The sequence below is a fragment of the Papio anubis genome, chromosome 16 (assembly GCF_008728515.1).
Source record: "Papio anubis isolate 15944 chromosome 16, Panubis1.0, whole genome shotgun sequence".
Classification (NCBI taxonomy): domain Eukaryota; kingdom Metazoa; phylum Chordata; class Mammalia; order Primates; family Cercopithecidae; genus Papio; species Papio anubis.
The window spans coordinates 72,452,915-72,478,471 of record NC_044991.1 but is presented as its reverse complement, the minus strand read 5'-3'; the positions used below and the strand labels follow the sequence as shown (position 1 = coordinate 72,478,471).

Sequence of the window (25,557 nt, the reverse complement as noted above, 5' to 3'; positions counted from 1 at the left end):
ATCTTTTTTTCAAGGTCTTGTCAGAGCTCCAAATATCAATTCCTCATGACAGATTGCAGCTTCCTTCATTAGCAATTTGCTTAAATGGGATGCCTTCCTCTAAACTCTTGAGAGATTACCAGAAACGCCCTAGTATATCTCTGACACAAATCATTTCTGGGGTGATTGTTGGTGGAACTCATTCAAGCTCTCCCATTACCAGTCTCTTTCCCTATCTTCTAACACAAACCTTTTCTGCCTTTGCCTCAGGTTCGAGGTCTCATCTTCCCTGAGACCTCAAGCTCCCCTCTGTAGGGATTTCATCTCTGAGGAGAAGCACCCTCTTACCAGCCTACATAGAATTTTATTCTGGGAAATCATTGAGGGCGGGGGGAAATTTAACAAGTACAAGTCAGGAATGGTTTAGGTGGGAAAACCCCAGCTGGGGAGTGGTTGGACCACACGGTTGTCATCTGTGTAGGAGGAGATGTTGCAGTCCCATCTGTCATCTGTCACCCATTGATTATCAGGGAGGATTTGAATGATCTGATCTTTCCTTATTTTTCCTCATTTCCCAATCTTTCTCTTTGTCATCCAGCTTAGCAGAGATTTTTTTCACTGTGGCCAACATTACCATGAGGGCATCTGGCCACCAACCCAGTCGCCTGACCCCAGACTGGGGGTGATATGCCAGTGCCTTTATCCCAACTTGGTATAAGTTATCATTTTTAAAGGACCCTTGTAATTAGGAACAAAGAAAACCATAAATGTCCAAACACTGTTTAGGGGCCCCAGGGATGGGCAAAGATGGAGAGCGAAGTGGCTTCTTTCTGAATGCATTCATTTGTTCATTCCACAAGTTATTGTCTGCATCTAATGTTTATCGAGCACTGACTATGTGTCAGGTCCTATGCCTTGCATCTAAGATAAAGATATGAACCAAACACAAAAGGTTCCTACATTCATGGAGCTAGCATCCCTAGTTATTTGGTACTGGATATGTGTTAGTTTGCTATGAATACAGAGGTGAAAAAGTTTAATACAGTCCCTACTCTCAAAGGGCTCTCAGTCCAGTCCAGGGAGATACAGATTAACAGGTAGATGTAATGTAGAGCAAAAAAGGAGAAGGTTGGGGAACATCAGAGGAGCAGCCAACAGATAAGGAAATCAGAAGTTAAGTGATAGAGGGATGAACTAGACTTCCAGCAATGGGTCTTAATCTTTTTGGGATCTAAGCCATTTTGAGAAGCTGAGGAACTCACTCCTCTGAAAAATGCACATGACAATGGCATATCATTTCCTGGGATTTAGGGATCCCAGAAGGGATGTATGGACCTTAGATTAAAAAGCCCTGATAGAGAAATAAGGCCTCAGAGTGGAGTCAGGGGACAGCCAGAAGGGCCTCATTTAAGAAAGAACCCCCTGCCTTTCCGAAAGAACCTTGCTTGGAGCTAGGAGCTGGCTAAGGGTTCACCTCTACTGGGGCTGGAGTATGGAGAGTAATTTTTTTAAAGAATTAAAGAAAGATGTGAGTGATTGCCTCTAAAGCATACATAAAATATGGAGCATAATGAATTAATTAACATCTATAGAACAAGATACTTGGCTTTGGTTACAAGTCCATGGAAGCAAATAGACCAGAAGCTGACTAACATTATGGATTGTATTGCCAAGGAAAGTTCAACATTGGCCAACAGGGTGGTTGGTTGTTCCTGAAGGCAATCCTCAGGCTTGATTGCATCCACAGAAAGTGGTGGGGCAGAATCCTAGGGACAGGGATGACATATGGTCTGGCTCTCTCTTGTTATGCTGAAGGTCTGAAAGTACCAGAGGCCAGTATGTGATGCCCAAATCCCCAAACAACTGTGAGAAGAAAGGTCAGTGCTAAGATGAATTCTAGTACTGTAAGGGCATGTTTGGAAAAGCATGTATTCACATTGTGAAAAATCCAGGACAGGCTGACTTCATGTAACTCACTTATGACCACAACTGCTGGTGCCCTGGGCCATCCATAAGAGAGGTCACCTGCTTATTTATCCCTTAGAGGGAGTATCTGCCTGGCACTGCTATCTTCAACACTGTTTTTTTCTCATCATCTCAACAATTTTGTTCAAGGAGATGTGGTCCAAGATTTAAAATTCAAATTCAATCTTATCTGCTGCTGTGACATCTGATAAAATCAGAAGGGACCTGGAATTTACTAACCTCAGGTTTCCCTCTTTACTGTACTCCCATGGGAAAAGTCTTCTAGCTAAACAACCTCCTTATTAAGGGAGCAGCTACAGGTCCTGCTTATTCCTGATGAATGGGCTTCAGTTTCCTGACAGGCTGCAGGATTATTCAAGCAAGCCAGTCATACCCTCCTGTGGGAGGCAGAGAACATCCCACCCTTGTGACACTATAAACCTTGCCTCTCACAGCCCCTGGTGGCACACGGGGTTCCCAAGTGCAATCTCCATGTGGCCCTGGGTGGCATGCAGTATCCTTGTCCCCCAGACTGGGATGTGAATAATAAACGGCTACAGATCTCATCTGTTCAGTGTTGGGTGTCATGTGGTTGGCCATCCTTATAACCCTAGGCCAGAAATTCCTCCTTCACCAATGGGGTGAAGAGGAGTCAGCTAAAACCGGGACCACAGGATCTCCCTAAGAATTCCTTTTACCCTAGCTCCTCTGATCGGTGTCCTGAGAGTGCAGGTTACTTGGGGATTGGGAGCAGAAGGCCACATCCTAAGATTCTTGAGTTTGAATCTCAGCTCTGCCATCAACTGGCTGATTGACCTCATCAAACTCCTGTATCTCTCTTATCTTCTATATTGGTTAAGCATCAGTTACAAAACCAGGAACTACTCTAGCTAGTTTAAACAGAAAGTGATTTATTATTAGGATTAGGTGTCCTACAAAATCACTTGGAGGGCTGAAGGAGAAGCCTGGACACTGAGTATCAGGAAAATTTCCTCCCCCTGAGTCATGGTGCCTTGGCCACAATTCAGGAAACTCTCGGCTGGAGAACCATTCTGCTTCGGCCATGGTCTCTACCAGCAAAATATGTGCCCTACACTCTGCTTTCCTCCAACTTACTCTTGGTTCAACCCTTGTGAGTGTGCATCTGATTGGTGAAATGTAAACCACAGACAGGCCCTAGCTTCAGGGAGTCTGGAGAATGTAGCTTTTAACATTCTAGCCTCTGCATTATAGAGAGGTACACAAAACATTGTTGAAATGGATGTGGAGTGCATCAGTCTGTAGATTCTGCCATAGTCTCTGCTCTTCACTTAAAAAATGGTTTGCTAGGATCTCCCAGATTTACTGGGATCTCTGGGTGGGTTGGGAATGTACATGAGATGACTGCTGAGTCAAGCCTAGACTTGTATCATAGTCAGAGTCTCTAGAGATTATCTAAGTGTTTTTCCACCCTGTTAGAACCAACATTTTTATTTATTTATTTATCTGTTTGTTTTTAAGAGACAGAGTCTTACTCTGTTGCCCAGGCTGAAGTGCAATGGTGCAGTCACAGCTCCCTGTAACCTTGAGCTCCTGGACTCAAGGGAGCCTTCTGCCTCAGCCTCCCAAGTAGCTAGGACTACAGGTGCATATCATCACACCTGACCTTCCTTCCGTTCTTCCTTCCTTCCTTATTTTCCTCCCTCCCTCCTTCCTTCCTTTCTTTTCCTTCCTTCCTTCCTTCCTTCCTTCCTTCCTTCCTTCCTTCCTTCCTTCCTTTCTCTCTCTCTCTCTCTCTCTCTTTCTTTCTTTCTTTCTTTCTTTCTTTCTAGATAGGGTCTCATAGGCTGGTCTTGGGCTTCCAAGTGCAGGATGATCTTTAACAATGCAGCTCAGAGTGATTGACCCTGCCTGCAGCCCCAAAACATTGGGATTACAGACATGAGTCACCGCACCTGGCCCATGGTCTAGGACATGGGGGATGATAGAGGAAGAGAAGTGAAAGATAGGTGGGACCCCAATGGCTAACTCTCTAATATGTGGGTAGAAACATGTAATTATGGGTTTTGGGTGGGGCAGATCCTTATCTTGAATCATAATTGTGTGAGTTATGTCTGAATTGCTGGGGAATTCATCTTTCTGAGCATCAGTTTTATCATGTATGTATGGGGTTAATAATAATTCCTTTCTTGTATGGTGGTGAGGATTAAAGGCATTGTTTGTGACAGACGAGTGCACAGTGACATAGGTCAACAACTAGTAGATATCTATTTTCCTTTAGAATCAGCTCCCAGTTCCTTGTGGCACCAATCCTCACTCCACCTCCTATTGAGAATGTTGCTATTGTTGGTCAGGTTTAGCACTTTCTTTTGGGAACTATTTGGAAATTACTGTAGTGGGTGTGATCCTCTTTGGTTTTATTTATCAGGAGTTGTAACACAGATCTGAAATGAATTGCTTCAGTGGTTACCAGACATGACAAGTTTCCTCTTCTTTGTTCTTTCTGGTTTCAGAAGAAATTTAAAACCTGAATAAATGTCTAATCATTAAATTTCTCCTTTTATAAAAGAAAACAGATTAAGAGGCTTTTATTTGATAATTAAATCTCTCATTTTAAAATGGGAAATATTATGAAATGTATTCATTTTTTACCAAACTTACAAGAAATTTCTATCCCAAATGATTTCAGAGACTAAAAAAAGGGAAAGCACAGGTGGAAACTTTGTGGTGCTTATCTTTGATATTGTGTGTTTGATATCATAATCAGAGTTTAAGAAACTAGACATTTTTTTCTTATGAGAATACATGGGGAAATCCTAAATGTTAGGGAATTGTCAGTGTTGAATTTCCTGAAGTTGATAACTGTACTGTGGTTATATAAAAGTATCCTTATTCATAGGGAATACACACTGAAGTATTCATGGATAGAGGAGCATGATGTATACAGCTTACTCTCAATGGTTGGAATAAAGCATTCTATTCTCTCGCACACACAGAAGAGAAAGAATGACAAAACAAATGTGGCAAAATGTTAACATTTAGTGAATCTAGGTGAAGGGAATATGGTAGTTCTTTGTACTGTTCTTCCCATTTTTTCCATACATTTGAAATATTTCAAAGTGACAAGTATAATACATGCTAGGATATTTATTATAATAGTAGGGGATCCCTATAATAAGTATAATAAATAAATAGATATGCAAAGGTAGTTCAAGAACAGAAAAATCTATCAAGGGGATTAAGCAAATTAAAAGTTTAAAGGTGCCCCAAATGAGTCTCTAAATTGCTTCATAAAAATCATTCTATATTGTGTTCTACATTCATGCACAATAAAAATAGAAACACCCTAGACTAGGAACAAAAGTGAATATAACTAACCTGATAAAGAGTATTTACCAACTGTTGCAGCAAATATACTCAGTGATGGCATCCTTGACCTCGCGCGGTGGCTCACGCCTGTAATCCCAGCACTTTGGGAGGCCGAGGCGGGCAGATTACGAGGTCAGGAGACCGAGACCATCCTGGCTAAAACGGTGAAACCCCATCTCTACTAAAAGTACAAAAAAATTAGCTGGGCGTGGTGGCAGGCACCTGTACTCCCAGCTACTCAGGAGGCTGAGGTAGAAGAACGGCGTGAATCCGGGACGCGGAGCTTGCAGTGAGCCGAGATTGCGCCATTGCACTCCAGCCTGGCGACAGAGCCAGACTCCGTCTCAAAAAAAAAGTAAGTGGCATCCTTAAAGACAGTCACAAGGGCAGAATTCCTCCATCTCCATTCTCAGTCAATCTCATATAGTGATCTTAGGCCAATGCAATAAAATTTGACTTAAAAATAAAGAGGTGTAAGGATTGGAAAGGGAGAGATAAAATTGTGAGTGTTTACAAATGATATGATTGTCTTAGGATGAAATCCAAGAGATTCAATGGGTAAACTATTCACAACAGCCATAAAATTTATGAGTACCTGGAAATGAACCAAGGAAAAACTTGCAAAGATTATATGATGAAAATAAAATTTTATTAAATGACTTGAAGATGTCTTGAATAAATAGAGTGATACTTATTTTTTTTTATACTTGGGAAGACTTACTGTGGTAAATATTTTGGCTCTTCCAGGTAATTTATAACATTGATGCCATCATAGTAAACATTCAACAGAGTATTTAAGGACCTTGTCAAATTGACCCTAAAGTTTATATGGTAGAGTAAAAGCACAGGGATAGTCAAAACAATTCTAAATAAGTAAAACAGAAAAGACTTCTATTGTGAAGCACCAGGTTATAAAAAATATAGATGCAAGTTAAAAGAGTATGGTATTGTTCTGGGAACGAGCAAATTGAGTAAGAAAACCTAGCAGAGTGCATCCATCCACATATGAAAACTGGTACAAAATAAATACAGTTTTATGATCAATAGGGGGAATCAATGATATAGGGAACAATTTGGTATTTCATATTGGAAAAAAAATGAAACAATGTCTCTACTTAAACCTTTCACAAAAATAAATTCCAGATGGATTAATGACTTAAATGTGGAAAATACAACTTAAAAATGTGTTTATAAAATTGGAGATTGTCCTATTTTTAATCAAGATGACACCAGAGACAGTTTATGCTAACTGATGCTTCTATCTGGAGCTCACGCACCATCTGTACAGCAGGCACATTGATTGCATGAACTGTAGAGGTGACCCTCAGTGGTTCTCTCTCCTTATCCCAGCTTTAGGCACAGGGAATACTCTTGGCTGCTCTTCAGGCCTGGGTAAGAAGCATTATTTCTTAGACAGCCCCTGTCAAATTCACCCAAAGCATTCCTTCCTCCTGTCACCTTGTATAGGAGTCTGACTCTGAGCCTTATTTTTCCTGTTTGTAAAATTGGATACTGTAGTACCTGCTTTATTCATTGTCTTAAAGTTTAAATGTGAAAAAGCATGCAAAGCCTTTAGCACAGTGCCTAGCACATAACAGATGCTCAGTAATTATTAGCCGTAAGTATCAGAATTATCAAAGAGAGCATATTTATTAAGTGAGAAAGACAGGATTTAAAAGCTGTTCAGTCTGATTCCGAAGTCTGTAATCTTTTAATGAATGTCACTGAGATCAAGCAAAAGGATATAGGATAATTTGGGAGACGTTTGTCCAGGCTGTGGAGCTTGGGGTCTGCATCCTCCTTGTTCTAGAGTTTGATAAGTCATTTTTCTTTCTCCTCTTGGCCTCTCCTGTAGGTTCCAGCATTGCTGACAATTGCCTAATTTCCAATACTCATTCTTTCTCCCAAAACTTTAAAATTGTAAAACAAAACATGCATTAGGAAAAGCACATAAAAGAAGAGTAAGATTTAATGAACAATTACAAAGCAAACACATGTTCAACCACCACAGAGGCCGTGTTCTTTTTTTAGGTCTTATCAAGGCCCACACCACTTCCTTAGTGACAAGTGACAGCTTCTTTTCTGTTGGTCATTGAGTAAACGGATGTCTTCCTTTGGGGAGACATGCCAGCCCGGGAGGGGAAAAGTGTGAGAAATATCCTGGTCTTCAATCCAGCATTATCACACATCATTTCTTGGGCGGGGAGGTTTCCAATTCTCCTGCCACCATTGAATTACAATTGTTGGCTTCTACTTCCGGTTCAGACATTCGCTGCTGTTGCCCCAGATCCCAGCTCTCCCCATCCCTGAGTTCTCTAACTCTTCTTTGTACTGATTTTTTTTCTCTGAGGGCAACCACCTTTCTCAGTCTCTCCAGAATTGCTAAGAAGAATCCAACCTGGACAAATGGCAAAATTCGAGCCAAGGGAATTCAAGCCTTCTGGTGAAAGAGAAGGAAGTGGACACCCAGCCTCTCCCTTGAAGTGCATTGCTGCTCTTAGACCAACAGGGATGACTGGACGTGTGGCCCCTCCCATGTTTTTATTCCTTTCTCAGCTTCCTCTTGTCCTGTCTCCACAAATGATTTTTTTCTTTTATTTTTCTTTAGAGATGGGGTTTCGCTATTTTGCTCAGGCTGGTCTTGAAATCCTGGGCTCAAACAATCCTCCCTCCTTGGCCTCCCAAAGTGCTAGGATTACAGACACCAGAATAGAGATATAATTGCCTCCTTTCTATGGGAAGATCTTAAGGCACGCTCTAGGTTTGCAAATCATGCTAATTTCCTTCCTTTCCAGCCTGCACCGATTTGTAACTTGTATGTCTTCTTTTGTAGGGTCTGACCTTGGTTAGCTGTCTAATTGAGGAGGTCCTTAAAAATAAACGCACATAGAGGCATTGCTGATTGATAATTTGATTTATGTTCACAGGAGGAAGAACAAGATCAAACAAGAGAGCTATAGTTACGTGCTTATTGTTTATTGATGCTAAGTCTCTATTTCTTTTAAAACAAACATTGAGGCTGAATTTTCAGGGAATGCAGATACCTAGCAATTGTCCAAAGGGTTGTCCTGCCTAATTTGGTAAAAAGGTGGCAGACAACTGCACATTATTTAGATTTACCAGATGAACATATAAAAAAAAAGAACCAAGTGGAAATCCTGGAAATAAATGATTATTGAAATAAAAATTCATTACTCACTACATAGAACTACCATTTGACCCAGCAATGTCATCACTGGATATATACCCAAAGGAATAGAAATTGTTTTACCATGAAGACACATGCATGCATATATTCATTGTAGCAGTATTCAAAATAGCAAAGACATGGAATTAATCTAGATGTCCATCAATGGTGGACTGGATAAAGAAACTGTGGTACATAAATACCATGGAATACTATATGCAGGCATAAGAAAGAATGAAATAATGTCCTTTGCAGCAACATGGATGGAGCTGGAGGCCATTATCCTAAGTGAATTACAGCAGCAACAGAAAACCCAGAAAAGCCGAAAACAGAATATCACATCCTCTCACTTATAAGTGTGAGCTAAACACTGAATACATGTGGACACAAAGAAGAGAACAACAGGCATTGGGGCTTACTTGAGGGTGCAGGGTTGGAGGAGAGTTAAGACTGAAAGAGTCCCTATTGGGTATTATGCTGATTACCTGGGTGACAAAGTTATCTGTACACCAAATATTAACATGCAATTTACCCATGTTAACAAGCTGCGCATGTACCCTTGAATTGTTAGCTAGTACTGAGAAATTCACCCAGAGCCCAGCACAGAGAGATGAAGAGAAAAATATAAGAGAAAGGCAAAACAACAATAATAAAAATAGAAAGTCTAGTAGATATCCAGTGGAAAATCCAGAAAGGAGTGGAGAGAATGTCACAGAAGTAATATTCAAAGAGATAAAGAAAGGACTCTTTTTTTTTTTTTTTTAGAATTAAGACACGCATCTTCAGATTAAAAGTGCATATTTGGAGTAAAGCAGGATAAATAAAAGGCAAACATGACTTGGCAAGATTTCTGACAATAATTTCTAGTTCATGCTTTTATTTGAAGCAAATGGACCAGGAGCCAACTAAACATGAAAACCAAGCCTTATAATGACCACTGATTGCTCATGTCAATCCCCAGGTCCTATTGCACCTGTATAAAATGAATTCTTGAAAAGGCGCAGATGCCCTTCCTTCCCCAACAAAAGGGCATCCTCTGAAATACTTCTCTGAGATGTAGCCATGGAAGGCAAGGGAGAGGCTCCCAGACAGCAGAACTGAATTCTTCGGATTTATTGAATAAGGAAGTCACTCCAACATTAGGTAGGAAGTCCCCACATCCCTGTCTTACAGGATGTACAATCTATATTATGGGCCAGTGACAATTTGTATATATCTTCCTATGTTTCTCTTTTGCAAATAGGACTTTTTATTGCAGTCATTCCGCCCTCACTCTACCATTTTATATTGGGTGCATTTGAAGTGGTTAAATTTACTTAAGCTTATTAAACTTAATCTGTAAAGACTATAAATTTAACTGACAGAACTACTTTCACCCACATTTCAGAACTGGAGATGAATATAGTACTCAGAGAGACATTTTGTTGTCTTTCTTTGGGAGAGAGGTTGAGTGCATTTTATGTAGATGTTGGTTTAGAAAGTATTTGAAAAAAGTTACAGCTATGTAGATTTCAGTAACCAAAAGGGGTAGACTTAAGAGAACACTCACTACTATTTTTACCACTGAGCATCCTTTTGCCCCTCTTCTGATAGCCATATCCTAATTTACCCCAGGAGAATCATTCCTTCTCCCACTCTGAAATTCTACTGGATTTGGGGCATTCAATGGTGATGAGTATTGTGGCCTTGGCTTAAACCAATCGGTACATCCCATTTCCCTGGTCCCGATCATTGGTTTAAAGATTTAATTCTAGCCACTCCTAGTTAGTTGAGTCGCCCAGAAAAAGCCCTTACTAGACATGAATGTGGGAAGACGTGAGGAGATGCCACAGCCATATTATAAATGCTAAGAGGGAGTCTGACTAAGAATGAAGCCAACATGAAGAGAACTGTCATGGAGAGAATCTTGTGGGAGCTATAGTTTGAGCCCTTGCTCAAATTGCACCTGAAAATAACACTTATTTTTCTTGGTTTATTCAGCACTCTCACTTCTTGCATCTTTAAGATCATTTTTTAACTTTCCTCTGCAGGATTATCTGGACAGTGCTACTATCCCAGGCACCTCCAACTTTGGGTTTAGAACTAAAGATGTCTTGGAGGGACCATAATGAAGCAGTATGTGGCTGAATTCTGAAGACTTGGGTTTGAATCTTACTGTACCTCTGACTTGCTGTGTCATCTTGGGCAAGCGGGCTTACTCTCTGAGGTTCCATTTCCTTTTCTTTAAAATGGGATATAAAAGTGCTTGAACCACTGTGAAGTTCGGGGTCATGCATCTTGTCTATTCCTAGGCTTTTTCTTCAGGAAGGTAAACTCTCTGGGTCCTGAGAGTCCTCTATAAGGTAAAAACCCAGCTAGAATCTAAGACTTGGGGCCTCTAAACAGCATCTGTTCCAATGCGCTGATCTTACAAATAGGGAAACTGAGGCCCAGAGAAAGGAAGGTTCTACATCAAATTGGACAGAGCTGGGATTCCAGCACAGTCTCCCGAGTCCAGTGTCATCGTCATACTTCTCTAGCTGACCACAGGGCCCCGGGGGCCAGAAGTGATGCTGTCAAGTGTGAGTCTTTCATGATCTTTCTGGCGCTCTGCTCTGTTTGGGCCACAGAGGCGTCCACAAAGTGGTGCTCTCCACTGACCCCAGGCTTCGATGCCAAACTCTCCCACAGTAATGATCAACCAGGCATCGTCTGCCATGTCCATCCAAGATCCTGCCGTCTCCTGATCTGCAACAGGAAAGTTTCTCTGAGACTCATTTATTCTCATCTGTAAACTGACTTGACATTAGTATCTACCAAGTTTTGTGTGACGCTTAAATAATGTAATAAAACATGCTAAACCAAAGGAGATGGATTCCAGTGATTTGGGGAAATCTTTTCCCAAGCTGCTTCTAGCTCTGTTCTACAGTTTGATAATCCAGCTTTTCTTTTCTCTGTTTTCTTCCATGGGTAGTCATGATGGCAGTTTCTTCTTTTTTTTTTTTTTTCTGAGACGGAGTCTTGCTCAGTCGGCCAGGCTGGAGTGCAGTGAGGTGATCTCGGCTCCCTGCAAGCTCCGCCTCCCAGGTTCACACCATTCTCCTGCCTCAGCCTCCCGAGTAGGTGGGACTACAAGTGCCCGCCAGCATGCCCAGCTAATTTTTTTGTGTGTGTTCTTAATGCCCAGCACTTGTTTTTCTTTTTGTTTTACCAGGTCCCTAAAGCATTTCCTCATGACATACCACAGACTTTCTTTCTTTAACCTTAGGTTAACTGCATCTCTTCCTCTAGGGAGACAGACATGCAGCTTTTGAAGGAATAAAGTGCAGAACCCTGATCTGTACACCAGCCATCTCTTGCCTGGCAATAAGTAGGAAGACACTTGAGATCCACCATTGTTGGTTAATTTCTCCTGCTAATTCTTTGATGGATGGACGTTTTTCACCCTTGCCCAGATTCTGCTTTACTGCCCCTCACCCATTCACTTGTGGGCCTGAAAGGACAGCTCACATTTCCAGGTTTTATTAAGACTATGATGAGCAGCAGGGGAGGAAGTACGATCCTTGCAGAATTCAAACTTTCTTGGGTGGGGAAATGCTAAGGAGTGGCTAAGCCATCTGTTTCTCTGAAAGGTCTGGGGAGATCCGGCTACCATGTCCACCACCTGTGGATGACACCTCCAGAGGTGATTGAAATGACCCCACCTCCCTTGCAGTCATCTCTTTCTCATCTGCTCTTCCTGTCCCAGCTCGGAGTTTTTTCCCCCAGTACTCTCCCCACCACACCTGTTACTTCTCCATACTCCCTGGTTCGGTGTCTCCATTCCCATTTGGTCATTATTGAACGTTTTATGTATTTTGTTTAAGACAACATTTTAAGCTAAGTTATAAAGGCAACTATGAAAGTCAGGAAATTGGCTGAGGCTCTTGGGGTGAGTTCATGGCCTCAGAGGAAGCAGGATGAAACTGTTTCTTAGAGTCACAGTTACCGTCTTGGGACAGGTAGAGGAACTGAGGCCCTGTGAAAGGTAGTGGCTGCCTTATTCACGCAGGAATGAACTGTGAAAACCTGGTCGTCTGCCAGATTCCGAAAGAGTTTTTTGTTCCGTGTTGTTTTTTGGTTTTGAGACTTGGAAACATAGTGAATTTTAGGTAAGAACATAGTGACTTTTAGCTAAGGGTGAAGGTGGCATCTGCTATCAGAATGGGGAGACCCAAAACACGTCTCCCTTAGGCCTGAGCAATGGGGCTCCTTCCCTGCACCTCACACTTCAGGGCGCCTTGTGCCTTGGGGTATCTTCCTCAAAATTGTCTATGTTCCCCTCTAGTGCCTGAAGCCAGCCAGGATCAATGGTGTCACTGGGGCAGAGAATCCCAGCTTGGACTGAGAACTGCATGGGTACTAGTCCAAGGGGGTGCTTCCCACTCTATACTCCTCCCCCCATTGCTAGAATCTAGGGCAGTCATCCTACCGCCTTGGATGGCTCCTGTTGGTAGCCTGTGGCTGCTCCTGTCTCTTCCTCAGGGCTTTCCAGGCCATCTCTGTGCAACTCCAAAGGGCCTTTTCAGTTGATGTCTTTTTTTTTTTTTTTTTGCCTCTGATTGACCTGTGCTCTCTCAGGTCAGTCTTGAGCCATGATGGATTAGGGAGAGACATTTCTTGTATAAATGAGATGCTCCCCTCACTTCACCCATGAGCCCCTCCAGGGCCAGCTACATAATTTACAAGACTTAATGCAAAGTGAAAATGTGGAGTCCCTTGTTCAAAAGCAGGAAAAAAAGTGTTAAAGGTACTAAAATTAATTTTTTAATTTTCTTTGGCAGTTTCTCTCTAGATCTGCCATGGTGTTAAAAAACGTATTTACTGTTGCTCTTCCACAAGTATGTAGATACTCACAGGGAGAGTGCAGACCCTCAGAGGTGTGCAGGGTCCCTGTCCCACTACTTGGTGTGTGCAGGACCCACCAGCTAGCAGGTTCCCTCTGTCACCAGCACCCTGGTAGTCAGGGACAAGGGACCACATTAACAACATTTGAGACAGTAATTGGAAACCAATATTCAGAGGAGGCGTAAAAGATGATGCAGCCTCACAAGTAATGATGTAACCAACTTTAATAAATGGCAGTGGGAAGTGCAGAGGCAAGTAGGTTCCATCAACCAGGGTTCTCCAGAGAAAGAGAACCAATAGCTGATTATCTGGCTATCTATCTATCTATCTAATCTATATCTATCTGTCAGTTAAGATCTATCTATCTACCTACTTACCAATAGGTCCAATCAGGTCTATCTTGTCAAGAAATGAGACCACATTTTGTCAAACATTTAATGGGGCAGAGCCAGATGGGTCCAGACCCAAGGACTAAGCTATTCAGTTAAAGACTGACAGCTCCCTGTGCGCTTAATGTGTGCAGGGACACGCCGGTAATAAAAACAATATGTACTGTACTGAGAGGACCAGACATTGTGCTGAGTGCTTTCCAAATACTCCTCACAACAGCTGTACGACTCCAGAGGCAGCAACACTCTCATTTTACAACGGAGGTAGCTGAAGTTCAAAGAGGTTCAGTGATTTGCTTCCAACCTGTAAGTCTGACTTTGAAGTTCAGGTTCTCAAAACCATGTGGTGTCAACTCTGTGTGCGCGCTCTTTTCTGTAGCCCTAGGCCTAGTGCAATACCTGACATGCGGTAAGAAATGTGAAATAACTTTTGTGGGAATGGATTGTATAAATGAATGAAGGAATCTGTAGGATTTAGGTAGAACACAATAAATGGTGTGTGAAATAGATTTTTATTTTTTTATTTTTTTTTGAGATGGAGTCTCACTCTCATAGCCCAGTACTGTGATCTCAGCTCACTGCAACTCTACCTCCCGGATTAAAGTGATTCTCCTGCTTCAGCCTCCTGAGTATTACAGGCACACACCACCATGCCCAGTTAAATTTTGTATTTTTAGTAGAGATGGGATTTCACCATGTTGGCCAGGCTATTCTCAAACTCCCAAACTCAAGTGATCCACCCGCCTCAGTTTCCCAAAGTTCTGGGATCACAGGCATGAGCCACTGCTCCCGGCTTTGAAATAGATTTAATGAGTCAATCTCAGGTTAAGATTGGGTTAGCAGCGGAAGTGTCCTCCACCAAACAGGTTCTGGGGATCAGCATGTGAGTAACCTGTTTTAGAAAAGCTCAATCTTGTGTGTGTCATTAATCCGCTATGCAGCTTTGAACCTGGATCTTCTTCAAAGGGATTCAGTCTCTTTTATGCAAGCTGCGGGTTTGGTCTAGGAGTTAGCATTTTCTGTAAAGGACCAGACAATAAGTATTTTAGGCTTGGCAGTAAATATTTTAGGTCCCTGTTGCCATTGTAGTGGAAAAATAGCCGTAGACAGTACATAAATTAATGGATGTATGGCTATGTGCCAATAAAACTTTATAAAAACAGGTGACTAGGTGGAAATTTGGTCCAAGGACTATAGTTTGCTGATCTAGAAAACCCTTGAAGTCCTCTTTAGTCTTCACATTCTATGATGTAAAGATTTAGAACCAATTATGTCAAAGATAATAGTGATTATATATTATTATCCTCCTCTGACACCCATGGAAGACATTGCTAATTGGGCACAGGGTACTTTTCTGATGAGAAAGGAGTTGGCTCTAATCGGTCAATCACACATTAAGCAATCAGCCAATTGGAGATTAAAAAAAAAAAAAAACCTTAAGCTGTAGCATTCTCCTTTTAATTAATTAATTAATTTTTTTTTGTAGATGGAGTCCCATTCTGTTGCCCAGGCTAGAGTACAATGGCGCGATCTTAGCTCACTGCAACCTCTACTTCCAGGGTTCAAGTGATTCTCCTGCCTCAGCCTCCTGAGTAGCTGGGGTTACAGGTGCGTTCACCGTTTCACCATGCCTGGCTAATTTTTGTATTTTTAGTGGAGATAGGGTTTCACCATGTTGGCCAGTCTGCTCTCGAACTCCTGACCTCAAGTGATCTGCCCACCTTGATTTCCCAAAGTGCTAGGATTACAGGCATAAGCCACCATGCCCAGCCCCTTTTCATTCTTTAAGAAACAAATATTTAGAAAATTCCAGATAATTTCTTGAGTGTGGCACTGAGGAAAATAGGAACAAACAGATAGAGAGAGAACAGAAACTATGTGAGAGAAATCAAATTGTCCCCTGGGTGGTGCAGGTGAGAACAAAAATCTTGACTTGAGAGTGTCATTACCCACTGGCGGAAATCATATCCTCCATTTCTCTCTTACCTGCCCTACTAAATACCAACTAGGACTGAATGTACCTGGTTCATAGTAGTTACCTCGTGCATATTAATTTTCATCCTTTTCTTTTTCCACCAAAATTTGATTGATGATTGATTGATTATGTCCAAGTCTTCTGAGCCACCAAAATTTAAACCATGGAATGACTTTCATATAAACAGATCTGCTGCCAGTTGACTGTCTGGTTGTGGAATACTTAAATACTTCATGTTGGGCTGTCACTACTTGATAATGAGTGAGTCTTTCATGTCTGTGAAAAGTTCCACAAACATTCACTTTAGGAATGAATGGGAGAATTCTAAGCATGAAGATAGTGAGTCAAGAGCTTAGAGTTTGCAGCCAGATGAGCTTTGGTTGAATTTTATTTTATTTTATTTTATTTTTTTAAGACAGAGTATCGCTCTGTTCCCTAAGCTGGAATGCAGTGGCATAATCATGGTTCACTGCAGCCTCAAACTCCTGGGCTAAGGCCGTACTCCTGGCTCAGCCTCCCAAGTAGCTGGGACTACAGGCATACATCATCATGCCTGGCTAATTTTTAAAATTTTTTTGTAGAGATAGGGTCTCAATATCTGGCCAGGGCTGGTCTCAAACTCCTAGTCTCAAGGAATCCACACACCTCAGCCTCATGAGCAGCTGAGACTGTATGTATGTGACCCTACACTCAGCTATGGCCTGAATTTTAGAGATAATGATGACTCTCTTTATAATTAGAAGCAATCTATGCAGACTGGGTAGCATATAGAACGGGTTTGATTTTTTGGCTGTCATGTGAGATCTGTAAGGGATTTTGGGGAATTTTAGGAAGCAGTCCTCTAAGATCTCAAATTATCTCATAGCTAAATGTTGATTACAGTGACTGATGAGCTGCTTTCCCCCTTTATCTCAGATTCATTTCAGTTCTCTTTAGTGGGAAGGGATACAATTCATTTATTCTTTTCAGAGTCCCTTCATGCCCTTAATTTCATAACCCTCTGAGAAGGGCTGACTTGTTAGTATCATTTCATTTCACAGCTGAGAAAACTGAGCTCTGAAGAGATTTGCTGAGAGCAGAGCTCTTCTTCAGCTTTCATTTGTTGAGTGAATGCTTTTCCTGTGACAGGCACTGGGGATAAACGGTGTAAATATTTCAGGGAACTAAGTATCGGTTGGTTGAATGAGCTGAACTTTTGAGAAAGAAACTGCATTGAGCATTCAGCAGAGTTTCACAATGCCTTAGAGTCCAATAATGTGAAAATCAGAATTCGTAATGTGAGAATAGGATGTAATGCACGAAGCCTCAGCTGGGGGTCTGCATCTGGTTTCAGTTCCAGGTCCAGGTAGCACCTTTGCAATTGACCACTTCTTCCCCTCTCCACCTGTAAGGCTAATGGCCTGGGGTCTCGTGATGTTTAGGGCTCAGATGGACACTGAGATGGCCTCTTTAATCAGCCAACCTCTCAGGCCAACCTCTTCCCTTTCTTTTCTGGTAATTACTGTGTTGGCCTCAAAGCCTTACCTGGCATAGGAAAGATAAACCGTCTCCTTGGTGTCAGGATTTCTGGTCTCTGGCTAAGCTTCCTGCTTATGCAATAGTAGCTGGGAGAGGCCAAAAGAATTCTGGTTGGGCCACACCCACTGGTGAAAGAATAAATAGTGAGGTTTGGCATTGGCCATCAGAGTCACTCCTGCCTTCACCATGAAGTCCAGTGGCCTCTTCCCCTTCATGATGCTTCTTGCCCTGGGAACCCTGGCACCTTGGGCTGTGGAAGGCTCTGGAAAGTGTAAGTTGGGAGTCATTCTGGTCTAATCTGGGCTGCAGGGTCAGAGGTGCGGTCTCCTGGTGATGTGGGTGTGTCCCCTTCTGTAGGCTCTGATCTCTCAGCTTAGTTTCAGGAGACCTCCCTGAGAGTGGAATACATGTCTGGCTGAGCTCCAAGGTTTCTGTGAGGGTTTCTGAGCTTCTGGAAATGCTTTTTCTATGCAGCCATGCTGTCGGCCCAGATCCCACTCTCTCTCTGTCTCTCTCTCTCTCTCTCTTATCCTCTGCCTTCTTCACCTGTCTGCGACTCTCAAATCATTAGTTTCTGACTCTGCTTCTTCTTTGTGTCTTCGCTTCTGCTATTTTGTCTCTGTGTTTCTGCCTTGGGCTTTAGTTCTCAACTTCTCTCACACTGGTTCTATTTATCTTTGTTTATCTGTCTCCATCTCCATCACTCCCAGCCTTCCTCTCTGCCTTTGTGTAGCCCTGTTTTGCTCTGGGGTGGGAGGTCTTGACTAGAAGCCTGCTGCCCTTTTCTTGGGTCTGAAACATCCCCTGTCCATTTGTCCAATTTAATCAAGCCCATCAATCCACCCAGAGATCAGGCAGGCATGACCCTTTGGGCTTTGTGGATAGCTCCTGAGGTAAGGGTCTCTCCCCCTCAAAAGTGGTGCTTTGTTCAGCAGGCATGATGACTTCTCAGTGCCCAGCCTACTCCTGACCTCTTGACTTTCTCTTCAAAAGCCTTCAAAGCTGGAGTCTGTCCTCCTAAGAAATCTGCCCAGTGCCTTAGATATGAGAAACCTGAGTGCCAGAGTGACTGGCAGTGTCTAGGGAAGAAGAGATGTTGTCCTGACATTTGTGGCATCAAATGCCTGGATCCTGTTGACACCCCAAGCCCAAGTAAGCAGATTGGGGAACTGGGTAGAGAGGAGTGAGCCTGAGGACACAGCATTAGGGGGATGGCACTGGGTGATGGGTCCTGCCAGGCCTCCTTGTCAATCAGTCAATGAGTCACATGCCCTAAGCAGGAAGGTAGCCAGCAGGTGGTGAAGCAGCGGGCATTTAGATAGTCAGGTAGTTGGAAGCCTCCCACCTAGTCAGCACTGGACAACTGGCCCCCTGCATCAACGGGGGCCTGATGTTCTAGGACAGCCAGGTGCTATGTTTGGGGGGTGACTTACGGAGAAAGTGGTGGTGATAGAGATGGGGTGGGGAATGATCCAACCTGCTCAGGTTGCAGCAGGGGCTCACTCTAAAAAGTGGAGATAGGAGGGGTTGTGTAAAGTACAAGGCCTCTGACTGGTAGCCTCACTCTCACCCAGCGAGGAGGAAGCCTGGGCGTTGTCCACCGGCTTATGGCCAATGTATGATGCTTAAACCCCCCAATTACTGTGAGATGGATGGCCAGTGCGAGCGTGACTTGAAGTGCTGCATGGGCATGTGTGGGAAATCCTGCGTTTCCCCTGTGAAAGGTAAGCAGGGGCCGAGGGCACACTGAGCTCCCTCCATCTCAGCCTCAACCCTCTGGAGGCCCAGGCATATGGGCAGGGGGACTCTTGACCCCTATTCCAAGCAGAGCCTCTGTCTGACTCCCTTGTCCTTCAAGAGAACTGTTCTCTAGGTCTCAGGGCCAGGATTTCCATAGGATCACCTGTGGCTTTGATTCTATTCTAGTGTCTCTGGGTGGGGGTCCTGGGCAAGTGACTTTCTGAGTCTCAGTTTCTTTATCGGTAAAATGGACATAATGAGATTGAAAGTGCTCTGCAAAGCACTATGTGCACTAAGAATTTATTATTCAGGTTGTTTCTGTCATGTTTTCTGAGGTTAAATCCCAAACGATCCGTGGAGTTTGAGGATTATCTAATTCAATGCTTTCAATTTAGAGTTTTACGGTGAAAATGAGACTTGTCTCCTGACACTAAGTCTCTCTCAACTATAGCACTGTCTTGCTATTTTCTTTATCTCAGGAGGATCCTTGGGCAGAAGGAAGGATGTGAATATGATTTGGCTGGTTTCTATGCTGAAGCTCTTATCTGATTTTCTCTCACAGCTTGATTCCTGTGATTTGGAGGAGGCTCTGGAGTCCTGCTCTGTGTGGTCCAGGTCCTTTCCACCCCCAGACTTGGCTCCACCACTGATATCCTCCTTTGGGGAAAGGCTTGGCACACAGCAGGATTTCAGGAAGTGCCAGTTGATCAATGAATAAATAAATGAGCCTATTTCTCTTTGTACCCTGCTTCTGTGATTCATTGGGGTTATGAGTGGGGTGGGAGGCTATGAGGGAAGATCTAGCTATGAGGCCTTCCTCCTACGGATATATAGTGGGAGGAAGAGGCTTAGGGACTGGGGGGACTTGAATTTATATCATGAGTCTATAAGTACTGGCTCTGTGATTTTGGACAAGTGATTTTTATCTCCTAAATTTCAATTCTTTTGTCTGTGAAGTGGCAATAAAAGTCAACTTCTCACAGCATTTGGAACATTGGAGGAAGCATTGTGTGTGTAATAAATAGCAATGTTACTAGGCCACAGCAAGTTCTCAAAAAATAGGGGCTACTTGTGGCCTACTGGAGTGATTTTGAGTCTCTTTAATTTCCTCTCTCTCCCAAGACACTATTTCTTCTATTTTATGATGAGAACGTTATCATAATGGGTAGCATTTATGGCACACTATGGCCATACCATGCAAGGGTGGTGGTGTCCTTGACTCCACGGAGCAGGAGTAACAGGAACTGGGACTGCTAAGAGCTAAGGAGCAGGCAAAGGGCCTTGCTCCACATTGCTCTGCTCTGTGGACTCCAGAGGAAAGAGACAACTTGATTAGATAAGATTTTAAAAAATATTGTAATTCAATCCTTTCCTGGAAAAAGTCAGTAAACTAAAAATTCTTCCTTACTACTTTCAAACAATGCTCTAAGAGCAGCAAGGGAATATATTAAATTAACAATTCAATGAAGAGGAAAAAGAGGGAGAACCATTTTATTTATTTGATGAGTGTGGCAGTCACCCTTCACGTTGGCCCCCAGTGATCTCACCTGTTGGTATTCACACCTTTGTGTAGCCCCCTCCTGCATTTTTCCACAGTTAGTTTGTGTGACTAATAAAACATTACGAAAGTGAGAGATAGTTATGTCCTCACGAACTTAGATGATAAATGTTTGCAGCTTCCATTGTGGAGGCATTCTCTCTCTCCTCAATCACTTACTCTGAGGGCATTCTTTTGCCAGGTCATGAGGAAACTCAGGCCATCTGTGCAGTGGCCCACAGGGTGAGGAGCCAACACCTCTGACCAAGAGCCCATGAGGAACGGAGGCCCATCCATAAACACATGAGTGAGCATGGAGTGGGTTTTTCAGTCTTGCTCTAGTCTTTTATTTTTTCTGATAGAATCTCACTCTGTCGCCCAGGCTGGAGTGCAGTGGCATGATCACGGCTCACTGCAGCCTTGAATTCCTGGGCTCAAGTGATCATTCTACCTTCACTTCCTGAGTAGCTAGGACTACAAGTGCACGTCACCACATCCAGCTAATTTTTTAAAAACTTTTTTTAGAGACAAGGTCTTGCCATGTTGGCCAAGTTGGTCTAGAACTCCTGGGCTCAAGCAATCCTCCTGCCTTGGCCTCCCAAAGTGTTGGGATTACAGGCATGAGCTACTGCACCTGGCCCACTCTAGTCTTGAAAAGACTGCAGTCCCAGCAGATAGCTTGACTGTAATCTCATGAGGGCCCTGAACCACAACTACCCAGCTAAGCTAATCTAAGCGGATTCCTGACTCTCAAATTGTGAATTGATGTTAATGGTTTTAAGATGCTAAGTTTTGGGGAAAGTTGTTATACAGCAATTGATAAGCCATACAATGAATTTAGCAAAAATTTGATACTACAACCAAATATGGACAGTAAAAGAAAATTATGAGCCAATGTCATCTTCTACAAACATAAGTATGAAGATCCTAAGTAAAATGCTAAAAATTAGAATTCATCAAGGTTTTAAAAGCTTTCATAGAGTTCAATGTGAATGTGAATTTTTTTAATTAAAATTAAAAATAGAAATAAACCCAGAAAAGGTAACATACCTGAAATTCTGTAGCAAAATCTACATTAAGTTAATTTTTCAGAGGCATTGTCACTGAAGTAAGACAATAAGGATCATCAGTATTTTCAACAATGTATGAAATATTTAAAACTGTGCAGCTAAATGAGATAAAGGAAAAGATTGGGAAGAAAGATGAAAAATGGTCATTATTTGCAGACAGTATCATTTCCTGTATAACAATTTGAGACATTCAATAAGATTGATAAAATAAGATTTACCAAAGTTGCTGGGTATAAGGCCTACACAAAATTCTATAGCATTTCTACACATTGTTTATAACCAATCAGAAATAATAGAAGTAGACATAAATAGTCAAAGAAAGTAGCCAGAAGTAGTCAAAGAAACAAATGCTACAAAATACCTAGGAATAAGCCCCCAAATTGTGCCAAACCTTCATGGATTAAAAACAAATTTTAGAAATAAAGGTCTAAAATATGAACTCAGTAGATAAAAAAATAAGGTTTATGTTTGGGAAGACTTAATAAGGTAAAGATAATGATTTCTTTAAAATTATTTCTAAATCCAATGTGATTACAATAAAAAACCTAATACAATTTTTGAGAAGAACTTGACGAAGTGATCCTACAGTTAATGTATTATTATAAAGGTTGCAGTAGAGCCCGTAAAGTTTTTTAAAAGTACAAGAATGGAGGGTAGCTAGATTAGGTATCAAAACGTGCTGATGATATAATAATTAGTGTAGTATGATGTTGGTACAGGAATAAACAAATAGTCCAGTGGAATGCAATACCTACAAGGACATCATGAGAGTGACACTATATGAAAAAAAGACTATCTACAAGGAGACTTGTATATTTGTGGACGTTTATTATAAGAAAGAGAGGAATTTTTACAGCTGGGTAGAGCAAAGCTCATACTAGTAATGACAGCAATTGGCTTTTTTTTCTTTTAAAGTTCAAACTAATAACTTTTATGGAGTTTAACAATAATCTCTAACATGGTTATTTGATTTCCGTTTATTCTTTTCAGCCACTACATTTTAAATTTCTTTTTAAGTTTTTAATTGACAAATTATAATTGTATATGCTTATGGGATACAATGTCTTGAAATATGCATGCAATGTAGAACGATTAAATAAAGCTAATTAACATATCCATTACCTTATGTACTTTTTTGTGCTAAAATCATTAGAAATTTACTCTTTTTGCAGTTTTTAAATAGATAACACATTGTTGTAAACTATATTCACCATGCTGTGCAATAGAGCTCAAAAACTTATTCTTTTTGTCTAATTAAAACTTGAAATTTTGACCAACATCTTCTCTCCCCAACCCCAGCCTCTGGCAACCACCATTCTACTCTACTTCTATGGGTTCAACTGTTTTTCATGCAAGTGAGATCACCCACTACTTGTCTTTCTGTGCCTGACGTTTCATTTAGCGTCTCGTCCTCTGGGATGTTCATGCTGTCACAAGAGACAGGATTTCCTTCTTTTTAAAGGCTGAATAGTATTCCATTGGATATATATACCACATTTTCTTTATGCATTAATCCCTTGATGGACACTTGGGTTGATTTCACATCTTGGTAATTGTGAATAATGATGTAATGAACATGAAAGTGCAGCTATCTCTTCACCATACTGATTTCATTCTGTTTGGATACATATCCAGAAGTGGAATTGCTGCATCATATGGTAGTTCTATTTTTAATTTTTTGAGGAACCTTTATACAGTTTTCCATAATGGCTGTACTAATTTACATTTCCACCAACAGTGTGTAAAGTGTGCAAGGGTTCCCCATTCTCTACATCTTCTCCAACACTTATCATTTGTCTTTTTGATGGTAGCCATTATAACAGGCATGAGGTAGTATCCCATAGTGTTTTTCTCATTGTAGTTTTAATTTGCATTTCCCTAAGAATTAGTGATGTTGAACTTTTTAAGAAATATACCTGTTGGCCATTTGTATGTCTTCCACTTGTATACTTCCTTTGAGAAATGTCTATTTAGGTCCTTTGCTCATTTAAAAAATCACACCTGAGAAACAGCCTTATGGGCTACCCCTGGCAGGAACACTCCCAGGCTGGCCACGAAGATGTGTGCCAAACAAAAATTCTAGAGTTGAAGAATTCAATGAATAAAAAAAAAATACAACTGTGAGCTTTAACAACAGAGTAGAAATAATTTCTACACTAGAAGACTAGATACTTGAAATAACATCAACAGACAAAAAGAGAAAAAAGAATACAAATGAAGAAAGCCTACAGGATTCTGGGGACACCATTTGTTCAAAATCAAGTGAACAAATATTCACATTATGGGCATTCCAGAAGAAAAGAGAACAGAAAATGTATAAATAACATATTAAAAATAGCTGAAAACTTCCCAAGTATTGGCAGCAAGATGGACATACAGGTCCAGAAAGCTCAAAACACCCCATTTAGGTTCAACCCAAACAGGTCCTTTCTGAGGCACACTATTGTCAAATTGTCAAAAGTCAAAGGCAAAGAAAGAATTCTTAAAACAACAAGAGAAAAGCATTATGTCACGTATAATGAAATACCCATCAGACTAACAGGGGATTTCTTAGCAGAAGCCTTATAGTCCAGAAGAGAATGGAACAATATATTCAAATTACTAAAAGAAAAAAAAAACTAGTGGAAAAGAATACTTAGCAAAATTATCTTTCAGAAATGAAACAGAAACAAAATCCTTCATAGATAAGCAATAACTAAGGGGATTCATCACCACTAGACTGGCCTTACAAAATATTTTCAAGAGAGTCATGTCTAGAAGTGAAAAGACAACTGCCACCATCATTAAAGTTTAAGAAACTCTAAAACTCACTGGCAGAACTGATACACAAAGGAGGAAGAGAAAAGAATCAAGAATACAATAAGAGAGGAAGTAAGGAGCAAAAGATATATAAAACAATCAGAAAACAATCAATAAAATAACAGAATTAAGCTCTCACCTTTCAACAATAGCCCTGAATATAAATGGATTAAATTCACCACTTAAAATATGTAGACTAGCTGAATGGGCAAAAAGCCTAAACTCAACTGTATCCTGCTCACAAGAAACTCACATCACCTGTAAGGACACATATGGGGTTGAAGTGAAGGTACGGAAAAGATATTCCATGCAAACAGAAACCAAAAGCAAGCAGAAATAGCTATACTAATATCAGACAAAACAGACTTCAAGTCAAAATCTGGAAGCAGGGACAGATAAGAACATTAGATAATAATAAAGGGACTAATTCAGCAAGAGAACATAACAATTATACATATATATGCACCCAACACTGGAGCATCCAAATATATAAGGTGAATATTATTAGATCTGAAGGGAGAATAGACCCTAACACAATAATACGTGAGGACTTTAACACCGTACTCTCAGTATTGGAAAGATAATCAAGATAGAAAATTAACACAGAAGCATCAAGTTTAAACTGCACTACAGATCAAATGAACTTAACAGACATTTGCAAAACATTTCACCCAGCAACTATGGAATACACTTTTGTTGTATTTGCACATGAAACATTCTCCAGGATTGACCAAACCAAATGCTAAATTACAGAAGTCTCAAAAATTAAAAAAAATCAAGATCATATCAGGTATCTTATATGACCATAAGAAAATAAAACTAGACATCAAAAACAACAGGAACATTCAAAACTATACAAAATATATGGAAATTAAACAACATGCTCCTGAATGACCAGTGGATGAAAAAATAAATTAACAATAAAATTAAAAATTCCTCGAAAAAATCAAAAGTAGAAATACAACAAAACAACACTTATGGAGCATGGCAAAAATACTATTAAGAGGCAAGTTTATAGCAATAAGCCCCTATATAAAAAAACTGGAAAGATAACAAACAACCTAAAAAAGCATCTCAAAAAACTAGAAAAGCAAGAACAAGTCAAACCCAAATTAGTAGAAGTGTTACATGATCTTTGGGGTGTTCATTTTCTTCCCAGAAACCTCTGTGGTTGGTGACACCTT

At 41.1% G+C, this 25,557-nt stretch overlaps 1 protein-coding gene and 1 long non-coding RNA gene across 2 annotated transcripts; one reads left to right on the top strand and one right to left on the bottom strand.

Annotated features, from left to right (window-relative positions):
• Positions 1–10,433: 10,433 nt before the first annotated feature.
• On the bottom strand, positions 10,434–18,227 carry LOC116270813. The gene is made up of 2 exons (XR_004179088.1): positions 17,234–18,227; positions 10,434–11,206 (listed from the first exon to the last, which is right to left on the bottom strand). It is a non-coding gene; the product is annotated as an uncharacterized LOC116270813 (long non-coding RNA).
• Positions 17,392–19,719, top strand: SLPI (secretory leukocyte peptidase inhibitor). Its single transcript, NM_001169026.1, has 4 exons — positions 17,392–17,498; positions 18,221–18,379; positions 18,802–18,951; positions 19,530–19,719. Exons 1-4 carry the CDS (start codon positions 17,414–17,416, stop codon positions 19,532–19,534), a joined length of 399 nt encoding a protein of 132 aa, NP_001162497.1. The 5' UTR covers positions 17,392–17,413; the 3' UTR covers positions 19,535–19,719.
• Positions 19,720–25,557: the final 5,838 nt, after the last annotated feature.

What these genes read in the sequence shown, in the direction of transcription:
- SLPI (NM_001169026.1), top strand. Translation starts at nt 17,414, where the DNA reads ATGAAGTCCAGTGGCCTCTTCCCCTTCATGATGCTTCTTGCCCTGGGA. An exon ending in TGTGGAAGGCTCTGGAAAGT is followed by an intron (nt 17,499 to 18,220) that starts GTAAGTTGGGAG and finishes TCTCTTCAAAAG; the next exon opens with CCTTCAAAGCTGGAGTCTGT. An exon ending in TGTTGACACCCCAAGCCCAA is followed by an intron (nt 18,380 to 18,801) that starts GTAAGCAGATTG and finishes ACTCTCACCCAG; the next exon opens with CGAGGAGGAAGCCTGGGCGT.